At 37.7% G+C, this 15,766-nt stretch overlaps 1 protein-coding gene across 1 annotated transcript; it reads right to left on the bottom strand.

Moving 5' to 3' along the window:
* Positions 1 to 374: 374 nt before the first annotated feature.
* On the bottom strand, positions 375 to 10,261 carry Smp_040020 (putative centromere protein A (cenp-A) (centromere autoantigen A)). The gene is made up of 4 exons (XM_018797777.1): positions 10,088 to 10,261; positions 6,938 to 7,050; positions 3,021 to 3,288; positions 375 to 874 (listed from the first exon to the last, which is right to left on the bottom strand). Exons 1-4 carry the CDS (start codon positions 10,231 to 10,233, stop codon positions 487 to 489), a joined length of 915 nt encoding a protein of 304 aa, XP_018652785.1. The 5' UTR covers positions 10,234 to 10,261; the 3' UTR covers positions 375 to 486.
* Between the last annotated feature and the right edge of the window lie 5,505 nt (positions 10,262 to 15,766).

The following is a 15,766-nucleotide window of genomic DNA, read 5'->3' as shown; positions in this document are numbered from 1 at the left end:
TATTTTCACGTGGGTTTGGTAAAAAAAAATGACGTAGCCAGAAACTGTTGTAATGGGTAGTTTCAGAAAACTGATTCTGATACACGATGCGCTATACACTAATCCCCACCCCAACTGACTACTTGAGCGAGAACACAAGAATGAACGAGAAAGTATATTGGGCTACGGAATAAAATACACAAATACTCCCTTATATATGTACAACTCTATCGCTTTGGAATTTAATCCACTTCTTAGTCAATTATATGCACTTCTCATTCAGGTCAATTCTGATTGCCATCGATTGACCTTTCCCATTTGGCTACTTCTGGTTGACTTACCATATCAACCATCATCATGAGAAAGATATCAACAATGAAGACAGTATGTACATCATGATCTGTACAGATACAGATATACAAAAACATATCATGATAAAATGACAAGGATGTATATGTATATGTAGATAAATAAAACAAATTCGAAGAAAAATAAAAAAAGATTCAGCTATGAAGTATCATCGGTATCGTCTTCATCAACATCTGATTCTTGAGAATGATCTTTTCGGCGACGTTGTGAAGAATGTTTACGTTTTATTTGTTTCAAATGTGCCAATTGTAATTGTTGACTTTGTATAGTATGATGATAATGTGTAAATTGTGATGAAGTTGGTATATTTTGTAAATGTGTCACTAATTGTATATCCTTGCTCATAACTGTTATACGTTTTGCATGTATTGCGCATCGTTGTGCACATTCGAATAAATGAACAATAAATGCTTCAGCAGCTTCTTGTAATGCCAAAAAACAAATAGCTTGCCAATGAAATGATAAATAACTCGGACCAAGTGTACGAACAGTGATAGAACGTACTAAACGTGCAAATGGTAATTTCCTGTTCATTAAAATAGAAAAAATTACATATACATGTATACGACACAATGGTCTAGGAATGAATTTTACGGATTATAATAATCTGATATTAGGATGTAAAATGATGTAACTGACCGAGTACAGAAATTTGTTATTAATATGTGTGGATGTCATTGATACCACGACTACTATTATTACTTGGCTGTGATTCAAGTCGAAGTAGCTGGAGAGGAACTTGAACCATGTTTGCCTAGTGGTTGAAAGTCGAACACATTAGTTGGTAAGCCACTGCTTCACTTACATCTGCTAAAATGTTTTTAGTATGATTTCCAAGAAAACTAGACACTATGGAGGCTCTTTACGTAAACATGTACAATCACACGGTAGATTTTTATGTTTTTTACTTTATATCCAATTAATCTTATACTAATTGTGTAGTAAAGCTGATTTAGATCAGTGTGGACAGAAGAACATTATGGAAACTTCTTCGACACTATGGAGTGCCTCAGAAGATTGTCAACATTATCTAGAACTCATACGATGGACTACAGTGCAAAGTCGTGCATGAAGGACAGCTGACAGATGCATTTCCAGTAGGGACCAAAGTCAGACAAGGCTGTCTACTCTCCCCCTTCCTCTTTCTTTTAGTGATTGACTGGGTTATGAAAATCTCGACATCTGAGGGGAATCACGGAATACAATGGACATCTCAGAATTAATTAGATGATTTGGACTTCGCAGATGGCCTAGCCCTCCTATCTCATACACACGAACAAATACAGACGAAGACAGCTAATGTAGAAGTAGACTCTGCATCAATAGGCCTCAACATACACAAAGGAAAAAGCGAGATTCTCAAATACAACACGAAGAACACCAACACAATCACACTTGATGGCGAAACTCTGGAAGAGGTGGAAGCATTCACGTACCTGGGAAGCATCACTGATAAGCAAGGAGGATCGGATGCAGATATAAAGGCGATGATTGGCAAAGCAAGGGCAGCATTTCAAAAATTGAAGAACATATGGAACTCAAAACAAATGTCAACTAACTTCAATGTGAGAATCTTTAATACGAACGTCAAGACAGTTCTACTGTACGGAGTTGAAACGTGGAGAATTACTACATCCATTGTCAAGAAGGTTCAAATATTTATAAACAGTTGTCTATGCAAAATACTCAACATTCACTGGGCGGATGCTATCAGCAACAGCCTTCTGTGGGAGAGGACAAGCCAGCTTCCAGCTGAAGAGGAAATTAGGAAAAGACTTTGGAAGTGTATGGAACATACATTGCGGAAATCGCCATATTGCATCACGACTCGATCCCTAACTTGGAATCCGGAAGTCGAGTGAAAAAGAGGAAAGCCAAAGAACACATTACGCCGCGAAATATATATATATATATTCTTAGTGTATAACTGTTAAGTAACCAGGTTATACATGCATTTATATTCCTTGTATCATAGATTTTTATTTAACCTATTTGTGGTATGGGTTATTTATTTCCACATAAGTAGTATATGATGATGGTCAGGCATAGAATGTATTTCAGCAGAAAATCGATAGGGAAAGAACAAAAATGGAACGCAATTGGTATGAAAATCTAGGAACAATGAAATCAGAGACGAACGACTGATATTTGTAGAAGGAACAGTCAAGATTGAAACAATTGATTGATAATTTGCAAATTAACTGTTCACTGTATAGTTGTCATATTTTAGTGAGATACTCTATAAATTTGTGCCTAAATACATCCGATTGTCCCCACTCGTGTTTTTGTTCAGTACATATTGACTACTATCAAATGATTTACTATTCTTAAATTATTCCCAATTTATTAGTTATAGTCTCTCACAACTACAGTCACCTTTTGGCTTGATCTTATACAACTGTTATTTTCTATTTTATGGTATGATGCGGTCTGGTTTGCTTGTATATAAACCCAGTATATCTGAAATATATAAGATTCATATAGTGAAAACTGATATTGATATTTTGGACTCGACAGGCAGTGCTAGCCAACAAGGACCAATAAGGACTCTAGGCTTCTCGTACCGGTCAATAAATCATTGGCTTGGCACAGCGCTAAGATTGTATGAGTCGTGTTTTGATTAGCAATCACACCGCGTGAAAATGAACAAGTTACAAGTCATAACAATTTACCTTAAAAGAAGATTTGTGCTACGCTGGAAAGCTCTTATTTCTTTTAAAGCTACTGAATATTGAGCGGCTCTTTTCTTCGGCCTAATTTGCTTGTCATTTTGAGCAGTTCCTGTTGTTTGACTGGATTGTTGTTTTTGAACCAACTTTAAATTTCGACCGGAGCTCTGAGACAGACGGTTTCTAACAGGTGAAACACGACGACTATTCGATTTAGATGTTTCTTTACGATTCACATACATCCAGTTGTTTTGACGAGATTTATTTCCAGCTTTGTTTGTTTTTTATAGTGAAAAAAATAACAGAAATGAAGCTATCAAATGGGGTGCTAAAATATCAGCCAAGACAAAAATAAATTATAGGCATGAAAAGTAGCATAGCTATATTACTAATTAAAGTAGTATAGTCCTATTCAAAGTTGATTTGAAACATGATAGTCATTCATTAATAAAGAAATCAGAAAAATATTAAATACGACATCTCTAGAGAGTAATGAGAAAAGGTGATTTGTAAAATCTCAACTACAGTATAGTTCAGGAAAGACTTTTTATTCAGTTGAACTTGAATTGTTTTTTTTCGGGTTGACAGCTAGTCTGAGGGTGTGCTGAGAAGAGAGGGAGGCTTTGGACCACTACTATATATATATATATATATATATATATATACATATATATATATATAAAGGGGGAGAGGGAGATTCAGTTAGTATTGTGGAGAAAGTTATATCGACTGGACAAGGTGTAGTCTTTCTGAACGTACCTCTAAGAATTGTCCAGCAGATACAACATAAATGTAAAATAATGAAAACATATCTTCGAATATTTCGTTAACTCAGACTAATTAGCCTCATCAAAAGTTGGTTGTGAAATCATCTTTAAAGTTGGACAAACCAGCACAAAAGGAAAACACAAACCATGAACTAATATACAAAGAAAAGCTTTGTCGATTCATGCTTGATCTGTGTTTATAAACGATATGTCCAATCTTTTACTGAACTGTGGTTCCAACATCTCTAATTTCTAGTTATCATTGATACTTTTGATATTCTTTTCAATCGCTCTGTTAATGGAGCATAACCTAACTATTTTGTTATAAACTACTGTATTAAATAGCTATTAATACGATTATATGACTTCAATAAATGTTGTTAAAAAGAATATTTTCTTTATCAAACTAACTCTTTGAATATTCTTGCCCCCGAATCCCCTGGTACGGCCGAGAATGGGGAGAGTCCGCTCTTTCTCTCCATATGCTCTCACATGGCCACGCGTACATAGCCTCTACCAGGGAAGTCTTACTCACTGCCTTCTCGTAGCACCGGTGTTGTTTACGAAATTGAGAGGTCGAAAAGCGAATGTCCGGCGCTTTAACCGGGTTGGTGGACACGAAAGGAGTTGGAAAACCCTCATTCCAAACCAATGATGCACATGGGCTCCAGTATCCTGAGGAAACTAATGGCGTATGAATCAATTGTTGGTCACCAGCTGCCATGGGACTGCATCTCCTCACGATGCTCCACTGCCTTATGGATCAGATCGATAGGTCAAAGGCTCCGGGTGTGGTCCCCTAAGAAAACCACCTGTCTCAGTTTGGGCACCTGGACAATATCACAGCCCTCACACAAATCGAATGAGATTTGTGTAGCGCATATGTATCTGGTGCCACTTTGTACCAATATTTATGTGTTTAAATAAATACTAATCATAATAATTGAACATCCTTAATTTGATTATCTTGCAACAGAAAAATAATACATATTCATCTCCTTTGATAGAAAGAAAATCCAGTATGAGGATAGTCAATGACTGTGATTGAAGCCTAGCTTCCATTTTTATTGAGATATTGAGAGAAAATAGTATTTATGGAATTAATCCAACCATGAATATAACTGTCTTAACCTTTTACACACTACAACATAAAGAACTCAAGCTTTTTTAAACAAATAAATAAGATTCAATATAAGTTAATATCACCCCGGATAAAAAAAGACTGTTTCGATATCTACATGAATGATTTATTAAGATGTGAGAAATCCTTGATGCATATACTTTGAGCTACTCGTAACTAAGTGGTCAATTAACACTTAATAGTTAGCTTAGGAACAGACTATCACCGACTGTTGAGGTGAGTTATTGGTGATATACACTTTTAGTTGATTCAAGTGAATTAACAGGATGTATGTCAACAAATAACATGCAACGATACAATGTGACCTAGTGATAACTGCTCGTGAGACTAAATAATCGAACCAAGTCCTAAAATGATCTGAGACCAAAGACAAGACTATTAGTCACCAGACTAGGTTTTTATTTAGTTTACATACAAAAATAAATATGATTAGATATAATTTGATAAATAAACGATTGGATGACAGGAACTTCACGAATAACTTACTGACCTATGCATTAAAGTTCTGACCTATTGTGTTTACTTTCTGCGCCCATCATATCGCATACTGAAAATAAACCACATTATAAATTTACATGGTAGGCCCATGAAACTAGAACCAGATAATGGCTGGTTGAACCATGCACAGTTATGTTGGGGATGGTTGGAAGAGAGTTAGGGGCGGCCAAACCAAAACATGGCATCAACCCTTGAAGTCACTAACTTCTAGTCTGAGCCATGTTGGCAGATGCAGACTACTTGGTTGGGGTTCGCGTGACTATCGTAACCAATGGTTGGAGACTCTGGGTGACATGGCTCAGAATCGATCACAATGGCGCAGGTGCATGCAATGTTTATCTTTCCTTAAACCTTGAGATTAAGATTGCTTCATAACTTTCTCCCTATACTATATCCTTATACACAACCTTTCTCTCATATATTACCACCACTAAATTAACCACTTCTATGAACTCGGTGTTCATCTTGTTGTGCTAACAAGGTGTGGCAACTTGGACCGATGCATATATGTGCCTGGTCCTACGTTGTAGCTGACTGACTGACTGATGTTCTCCAAGCTGGTCATACTTTTGAATATTATTACAAAGGAGGTTATCTAAATTGTCTAGTGAGGAATGATATAAAATGCATAAACGCTTGAAACTAAACATTCAACTTATTAGGTAGATTGTTGGCTATCTTTATTATATTTTTGTTTTATAGAGAACAAAAGCAATTATTTCGGAAACCTCCACAATCCCTTATTATTCTGGTGTAGAATAAAAGGTGATCCAATAAATTTATCCAACCGAACTTATCAAAACAATTGAAAGAAGTCAAGTTCACAAAATTTAGTAAAACAACGGAAAAATTAAGTAAAACGAAACGCGCGTCATGGATTCCACTGCTAGCCACTATCCATCTTTGCTTACCATGCTTGTGAATTAAGGCTATATCGAGGCAATACGCACAGTATGCACATATGCCGATTAGAGACTGACCAGTTTCAGTCCTAAAACATCAATGGGAAGATTTAAACAAACAATACTAAGTTAATTTAAACAACTGCATAGTTTTAAAATACAAGGAGAAATATCAGATACTACAGGTGGACTTAGCTACTCAGCTTCTGAAATATGATAATCTAACAGTCAATCCGTTCGCTAAAATATAAATGATGATTAATTATCCTTGCTTTATAAAATTTATCTATTTATTTATATTTTATGCTGAAAACTATTTTTAATCATCAAACCAGTCAGTGATTCGAATCATATTCAATGTCAAATATGAGAAAAAACGGTTACGAAGTGACCTGCAGATATGGTCATTTTGAAGGTCTATAAGCATGACAATCGTGTATGATCTCAAGTTAGTCGAGTAGTTCGCGGCACATTAAGAATCAAGGTTTTAGATACGACAAAAACAGACAGTTAATCATCACTGCCTGCTCCCGAAAACAACAAAAACATTAAAAAGATGTGGACACGTCTGTAATAACTATTAAATTAGAAAATTATGCCCGGACTACGTACTTGAAGTAACTCGTCGAGGTTGAGCAAGTTGTTTATTTACAGAGCGGCGAGATGAACTGACATTTGTGTTTACAACTGATTGTTCATCGAGAGGAGCTGCTTGATTTGAAAAGCTAAATTAAATACAGAAGTAATAAATAATGATTATATATATATATATATATATATATATATATATATATATATATATAGAGAGAGAGAGAGAGAGAGACTAACAGAAAGTGAATCCAAGACTTCTTTATCCATTTATTTATTTGAGCACATAAATATTGATATATATGACACCAAATACATACGCGCCACACAAGATTTCTTGGTGGCCCACAGACGATTTCAAACTAGTATTTTGTATAAAATTAGTGTAGTAACCAGCGACTTGAAGCATATAACTGGTTTTTTTACACATAAACTCGATAAGTTGGTAAACGCCAGATACATCATGTCATATTTCGAAGTCATGTGGTAGGCAAGGAAAGAAACTGTGAGCGGGATATCGGGAGCCAATGAATTATTTACTTAGTCAAAGTAACTTAGTCAGTCAGTGACAACGTAGAACTTCGTACGTACGTACATCAGTTCAAGTTGCCATACCACATTAACACAGAGATGCAATTGTCGATTCAAACCCCATAGTGGTAGAGGTAGTAAAAGTATGAGCGGTAATCGGAAAGATTAGGGTTTGGTGATTTTATTCAAGGAGTATAATCCTGTGAAATAAATCTGGAAAGAGAAGGATGGATATGATTTATTTATTTAAACACATATTGGTACAAGGAAGAACCAGACACATATGCACCACACAAATCTCATTCGATTTGTGTGAGGGCTGTGATACTGTCCAGGTGCCCAAACCATAGTAGGTGCTTTTCTTCGGAGGCCACACCCGGAACCTTTGACCTAGAGGTCCAATCCACAAGGCAGTGGGACATCGTGAGGAGATGCAGTCCCATGGTAGTCGGTGACCAACAATTGATTCATACGCCATTTGTTCCTTCAGGATACTGGAGCCCATGTGCACCATTGGTTTGGGATTAGGGTTTTTCAACTCTCCTAGGTGGACTCGCAGTGTCCACCAACCCGGTTAAAGCGCCGGACATTCGCTTTTCGACCTCTCAATTTCGTAAACAACACCCGTTTCGAGAGAAGGCAGTGAGTAGGACTTCCCTGGTACCGCCCATGACCAGTTTGTTGAACGCACATAGGTTTGCAAATCTCTCACCATTTTCGTTCCTTTCTCCTAGTCCATGTCATTCCATGTTTTCATATCCAGAGTTGTCCATTCCAACGTTGGCAATTAGGTCTCCCATCAGAATGGTCAAGTCTTTTGTTGGATATTTCTCAACGATTGACCGCAGCCTACCATAGAATTGATCTTTAATATCTTCACTGTAATCGTTGGTAAGCGCATAACATTGGACGACGTTTATTGTAACGCCCTCTCTCTCTGTTTTGAAGGAGGCTTTGACAATCCTGGGTCCACGAGATTCCCATCCTATAAGTGCTTTTTGTGTTTTTTTGGACAGCATCAATGTAACTCCTTGTGTATGTGGAGCATTTTCTTCATGGCCGAAGTATAATAGCAGTCCCACTGAAATTAGTCTTTGTGGTCCAAACTGTGTCCGATGTGTTTCACTGATTCCAAGCACCTCCAAGTTGTATCTCACCATTTCTGAAGCAATTTGGATGACTCCCCAGGTCTCCCACATGGTATGGTTGCTCTGGTTGTCGGAAGGGAAATCGGCCTTGTGACTTCCGAAGAAACCCGAATTTTACCATGAGGCGTCATAACTCTTCCAAATGAAGATCTTCTAACTCCCAGGGCAGAGTTTATGTGGTTCGGATAGCTTTTTATGGTTAGCGTTTTTTAGCGAGTTAGCTTTTTACGGGATGGGGTCGCTAACCCCAGGGTTGAGCATTTAAACCTGTCTGAAAGTTGAGTGAAAAAAAACTTGTGCTCGGTAAATGAGGTCCTTTACTTCATTTTATTGATACACAGTGCGCTAAACCATAATGATGTGAAAGGTAAACATAAAGAATCCTTTAAAACCCAAAGGACAACAGTTTTCGGCATATTTGATAATGTCACCATTTGGATTTAAACAATACACCGTATTTTAAACTCATTAAATAGTACCTGTATTTCGCGTTGAGGTTTATATTGAGATTCTAACCCAGTACCTCCTACTTTAAGAGACAACTCCTTATCCACTGAGCTACCGTCCACATGGTCAACGACTTATTCCGCGGTCATGAATTTGTTGGTGAGGGCCCACAATATTTTGTAGTTCATATCCAGGACTGCAGGTGATCAGCTTATGTTGTGATGTGTGCATCTCTAGTGGGTTATTTTAGCATAAGATTTAGTTACGATATTTCAGTATATCTGGTATCTGGTCAACAGTAGTCCTGAATATCAACAACAGGAAGTTAAACTCACAACAGTACACTAATTCCAGAATTTTATGACAACTCAAAATTAGTCGCTTTCCCCTTCCTAAATAGCACTTCTATAATTCCAGCAACTGGTTGGAAATAGGATTATGAAGTACTTCATTGTGGCTGAGAACTTAGCTTGAACAAAGTAGGAGACCAAACAGCGGAGAATGAGTATCGGAAACTGACAACTTTACTTAACGTATAGAACGATGACGTAAATAAAACCCAAGACAAAATCAGGTGCCCTATATCATACACTTATTGCCTTATTAAAATAAAGCGAAACATCGAACATGTATAGACAAAGGAAATTTAAAGTGGAGTATCTTTTTAGATGTAGATATGGTAAAAACCTTACAATGACCTTTGAGAAGTGTTTCGTTCGGACAGTAAATTGTGTCAGACACATGTGTGTATTAGTACCAAATCGAAAAGTTATGGGAGTAGAGGTCAAAGCACAATGAAACTCACACAGTGAATTAATAATTTAACTCTAGGAATAGCGACGTTAGATACGTTACCCTAGAAGTTCTGAAGAGAGATGTAAGCAGAAAGAAAAAAATGATCGCGCTGGAAAAAAGCGTACAATGGCATCCTATAAAACCAGCAATACACATGGTACATAACCAAATCTTACTACGTTGGAGCTACGTGAACTAGACACTAGCCGAGAATTATCGAGAAATTTACATCTAAAAACGTGAGACTACTTACTTTAATTGTTCTATGGCTACTCTTGCTTTTTTAATACCACCCCCAGCTAATGGAACATGGGGTGTTGCAAAATTTGTTTTTCTGGTACTCCGTTTTCTATAGTTCTTTGGCGTACTTTCATACACCGGGTCACTTAGATCATCCATCACCAAAAACAAAGTCAACTAGCCGCTTTGGGCCATATGTGTCCATAGTTGAATCCGTTAAACACAATCCACCAAGTGTTCAATGAATCCTATGATTTTATAATAAGAATATATCACTGAAATATCTCTTCGCATTAACATCTTGATGTTATAGAAAACCTTTGAATATTTAGCAGCATTCAGTGACGTTAGTCTTGATAATCGAGTATGGTGGTACAATATTTTCATATTCAGGTTTGATTCAGACTTGTGTGGTAAGGACAGTAGGCGTACAGCCTATGCTATTCTTTTTCTAGTACGCTTCTATTAGTGTCTTGTCTTTTATTGGATGAGTCAATTGAAGGTGAGGGCATCACTGATTTTGATAACAGGTTCCAAGTATTGATGACGGTGTGAAAAACTTCATGCCATTAGTATTTTGTTCGTTCTTGGCTTATCTTCAGTCTTCAGTAATAAGGATAGTAGGTTGATGAACCTGTGTTAATCCTGACAGATTTCCTTCCAGTGAAGGTCCAGCTTCTTTTTGAAAATGTTCACTGATGGTGCTGATACCACTTGTTCTGGTAAAGCGTTCCAGTCATTGACCACTCGATGAGAAAAACGGGACCCCACCTTTAGTTTATTATCTACTCACCTGCTATGTCCTCCAAGATGCCCCGGTCTAGTGGGAAAAAAGAGAGAATACATAAGGTCCGAAATCATTTTTTAGTATTCTACACATCAAAATCAAATCACCTTTTAATCTGCGATAGGACAGAGTAAAGAGGTCTAGCTTTTCAAGCCCCTCCTTGTATGGTTAACTTCGGAGTTCTGGAGTTGCACGAATAGCTGCTCTATGTATCTTTTCCAGGATATCCGAGTAACCTTTTAAACAGAGGCCTGCAGCCTGTACGCAGTTTTCAAGCTTAGTCCTCACTAATGTTGTGTTTATTATGAACATGGTGGAATCTAACTTAGTGAATGTCCCTCAACAAGCCCATAGGGTTCTAAACCCCTTAGCTGCGACATCCCGACAAGGGGCAGTGGTCTCGAGATGATGAATAACTGTCACCCCAAGATCCTTGTGAGACTAGACCACGGGTAAATGCACTTCAAATAAGCTGTACCTATTCACCTTTATATCCCCAAATTGCATGTAGACACACTTTGCCGCGTTCATAGAAATCGGCCACTCTTTAGACCAGTTGATCACAATATTTAAGTCCACCTGAAGCGCGCATGCATCTGCGTCTCCAGTTATTCCCCGCCAGATTTCCACATCATCAGCCTATAATAACATTGGGGACTCAAGCATAATTGAGAGTTTATTTACATACAGTATCAAAAGTAAGAGAACTAGGACAGAACTTTGAGGTAATACACTCAGTACTGGTCTCCGAGTGAAACACTTGTATTTTGCTCTTACTTCTGCCTACGACCTACCAGGAAATCCTCAAGTCATTTTAGGAGAGGTCCGGCAATGCCATAATTTTCTAGCCTCAAGAGCAGTCTATTCGTTGGCATCTTGTCAAATGCTGTGCTGAAGTCTATGTAGACAACATCCACTGATTTTCCATTGTCCAGAGCCTCTATACATTGCTCCCTTGCTATAAAGAGGTTTGTTGTGCAATACAAATCTTTACTGAAACCCTGTTGTTCTCTGTTTAGCAACTTATTTATTTTCACTAATGTCATTATAGTCTTTTCGACTATTGTTATCGGTATTTTGACTATGACTCTGGTGGAGTTGACAGGTCTGTAGTTTGATGAAAGTTGTTTTGGCCCTGTTTTATGTATTGGAGTGACAATTGAGTCCTTTCGGGCCGTAGGCAACACACCTTGGTTAAGTGACATTGAATACCACGGTCAGTGGTGTTGCAATACATTGCGCAATTTGTTTCAGGATTTCGGGGTGTATTTCATCCAGTCGTCTAGTCTAAGGTGATAAGAGCCTTAAGTATATCGTCTTGTTCGAAGTCCACGGTGAGCAGACGGTTCGTTGACGTTGTATCTGGGTCTAGCTCTTCGTCTTAAAGAGGCTCGTGATTGAAAACTGTCCCAAAATGGTTTTCCATAGCCTCTTCTTCTTCCTGATCATTCTTTTTCATTTGAGACCCACTCCCTTCTATAAATGAGTTGGGAATTGGAAGCTGAGTCCTAGTTCTATAATTTGTGTACGTGAACAGATTGGGCTAACTGAATTTCATATTTTCTATGAGCTTCCCGGACTTTAATTATACACTTATTTCTTACCGATCTGTAGAGTTCCATCGTACCTGCTGTGCTAAGGCTTAAGGCAACGTTCCAACATCTCTTGTTTTGCCTTAACAAACGTCGAATATTCCGGCCTATCCAGGGATGACTGTGCTTTTTCTACGTTTGGACTGTTCAGGGCATGTATAGTTGAGTTACCCGATTGTATAACTGCCTGAAATAGGTTCATGCCTTTTTTACTGGTGCCCCTAAGTCACTTATCCAGTTTTAAGCCGAGGCTTCAGAGTTGATAGCTTTCATGTCTGTCTTTAATATGTAAGTACGGGCCAGTGCAACTGTTTGACAGGCCATCTCAGCCACAAACGTGAGTACGTTGACCGCATAATCACTTCTCGCTAGGGGTGATTGGAAAGTCATTTGGTGAACATTGTCACTATATGTGAAGACTAAGTACAAGAGAGATGAGTAGCATCGTAAGTCATATCTGGTGGGATCTCTTATATGATGGGATAAAACTGGCTCTATCATGGTTTCTAACGATTCGCAATCAAATGACGTTGTTGATAATAATAGTAATAATGACACTACTTCTAAGTTTATCCAGTTTACATACGGACTTTTACCCTATTAGCCCAGGACTTAAGTTTACTTAGGAGGATTTAATCGAATAAAGTGTTTGTAAACGCGATGAAAGCTTTTTTCTAAATGTCTTCTGTCCCTAGTAGTCTTTAGTCTTTAGGAACATATCAAGTCTTTTCTTTAAGAACTCCTAGGAAGTTGCTTGAACTACCTATGCCGGTAGCTTATTTCAAGACATGACCACTCACAAAGAGTTGGCATGTCAACAGTCCAGTTTACTGTGTTCTGGCTCTGAACTCTGGTCACTGTTCTTAAGGCTCTTCTTTTTACTGAGCTTAAGTACGCAATTCATCTTCCGAAAAATTTAAAATGATAACACTTTTTCACGTGATTTAGAGAATTTTCGACTTGTTCTTTTGTAAGCTGTATTATACTGAGATTATTCTATCTTGTATATCGGGCACATTTTACCCCGGAAAAATAATTTTGACGGACACTTAACAGTTAATATATACACCTTGAGGACTTCGTTTCCGACATATCCTGTATAAGTCCCCAGCAATTGACATTGACGAGTTTTTATCTTTGGATTATACTAATTGAAATATTGATATTCCATTGATCGTTACTTTCCTACTTAATAACTGAACAACTTATATCTGAAAAACACTATTTACTCACAGTCTCTGATCCTAGTACTAACCAGGTTAATGCTTAACAATAACTATATACTCAGTTATTCTATTTAGTTAAACGAGCTCTTTACTCACCCAACTTCAAACTGCATTCTCTTACAGTGATCGGGACGGTAATAAGCCATGCATTACGAAAGAGAAATCTGTTGAAATGTAATGATCGACTTTCAGAACATCACATACGTATGATCATAGAAACGAGTGTTTGGTAACATTATAGGGGTTAGTTTTACCAACCTTTTTATCTTAGAATAAATCTACAAAAACAAAGTTTGTCCATTGACGTGTAGAATCCATCGATTTAACATGAATGGATTGACAAAACAAGTCACGAATAAATTTTTATCAGACCAAGGAATTCATATTGACACCAAAAGATGAACGACTTATTTGATGATACGAGTATTTCATTGTTCATGAACAGATTGCTAATCAGTGGATGCAGTCAAAGAACATGTTTATCTACAGAATAAAAATGCGAAATGAACATAATCAAACATCACAAGTGTTTTGAACAAACTAGATATCTGGTCGAACGTTATCTCATCACTTAGGGCTTGCCTGTTAGGTATACTCTTTGAACGCCGTATCACTGATAGATATTCATTACAGGAATGATTTCAACATTTACTCATTAGAGTATGGGAGTCTTAGAGTTGACGCCCTAATGACTTATGGCATCTTAAACACCTTTGGGTATCCCCTTTAACACCTACTTATGCTTAGTACTGAAAATGTCACAGGTATTCGGAATTTGACAACGCTTTAACCAGCAACACTTATCATGAATCGTACCCGCCAGGTAAAATCAAAAGACAGAAGCGAGGAGGTTGGAAGATATATTTGATAGGTTATTGATACATCGTGGATCGACTGCTCTAATCTGGCTAGCGATTGTGGGGGAATTGGAGCATATCGTTCCCACTCATGATCTGGCGCAGGTTCATGGCCAAGGGCCTTCAGCTAGGTGGATGCATTAGAACGAATGTGTTCAGCATCCAATGTCGAACACTTACAGAGCTATTGATCTTGAGGATCTGTTTACCGCTACAAATCACCCCCTCTCCTAGTAGAGTAGTGATGACCAGACGACTTGTCCAGCCAGAAATTTAAACGCAACAGGCTGAACGCTCGTGAACACTTTTCTGACAGCTTGATATGTTTAGCAGCATCTGGCCGTCTTTCTTTACTCAAAGGGACGATGAAGTACAACAAAGTAATGAGGAAACAAAGTACAATGGAAATGTCGGCTCCTTGTGAACTTTATCGTTCCTTATATCGTCTTTTCCAGCCATTCTGGAACAGAAAAAAGAAAGTGTACATGCATATCGAAGTACACTGGTAAAGACACAAAGCGGGAAAAAAATGGTAAATAAACTCATACACCTGCGACAGCGTAAATGCAATTTTTAGAGAATTTTTTTCGGGTTTTTATCAAAGAAAAATAATAAATATACGTATATTAAAAAAATTTTGTTTTTTGAGATAAATAAATAAGTACAAGCATATTAAATTTATCATATATAATGTAAAGGAAAATGGAGATATAGCAAAATGTTAGCTAGTGCTTTTTGTGCAATAATCGTTTAAATATTCTAGAAATCTTACTCTTCTTCCAGAACGCTTTGTTTTAAGTTTGTTTTCAGATGCTGCCGAAGTATCAACGTGCGTGTTGGGTGTCGGATGAGGTATTATAAGTGTAGGTGCCGTGTCGTTCGATTGTGCCGAAGGAAAGTCGACGCGGATAGGATTTCATTCTAAATTTTTGATTCGATCGATGCTGATGCAATCATTAGTGCCGTTCTTATCAAATGGTTAACACATTGTTGTCAGACTCCTCCTATTGAGGAGTCGAATTCGTCCACTGCGACAATAGTGGGTGCTCGAGTGTCCTGATATGTCAGCATGGTTGCCTTTGCGATAAGTTCCTTAAATGTGGAGAATGCTTTTCGCGCGGTGTCGTCCACACTAATGGACTTCGAATTTCCACGAAGATGGTCTGTTATAGATTTCATTAGGGATGCGCATTTAGGAACTTACAAGACCGTTGAATGTGCGCAACGGCT

Source organism: Schistosoma mansoni, chromosome 5 (assembly GCF_000237925.1).
Source record: "Schistosoma mansoni strain Puerto Rico chromosome 5, complete genome".
NCBI classification, from domain to species: Eukaryota; Metazoa; Platyhelminthes; class Trematoda; order Strigeidida; family Schistosomatidae; genus Schistosoma; species Schistosoma mansoni.
This window is presented reverse-complemented; position numbering and strand designations above follow the sequence as displayed.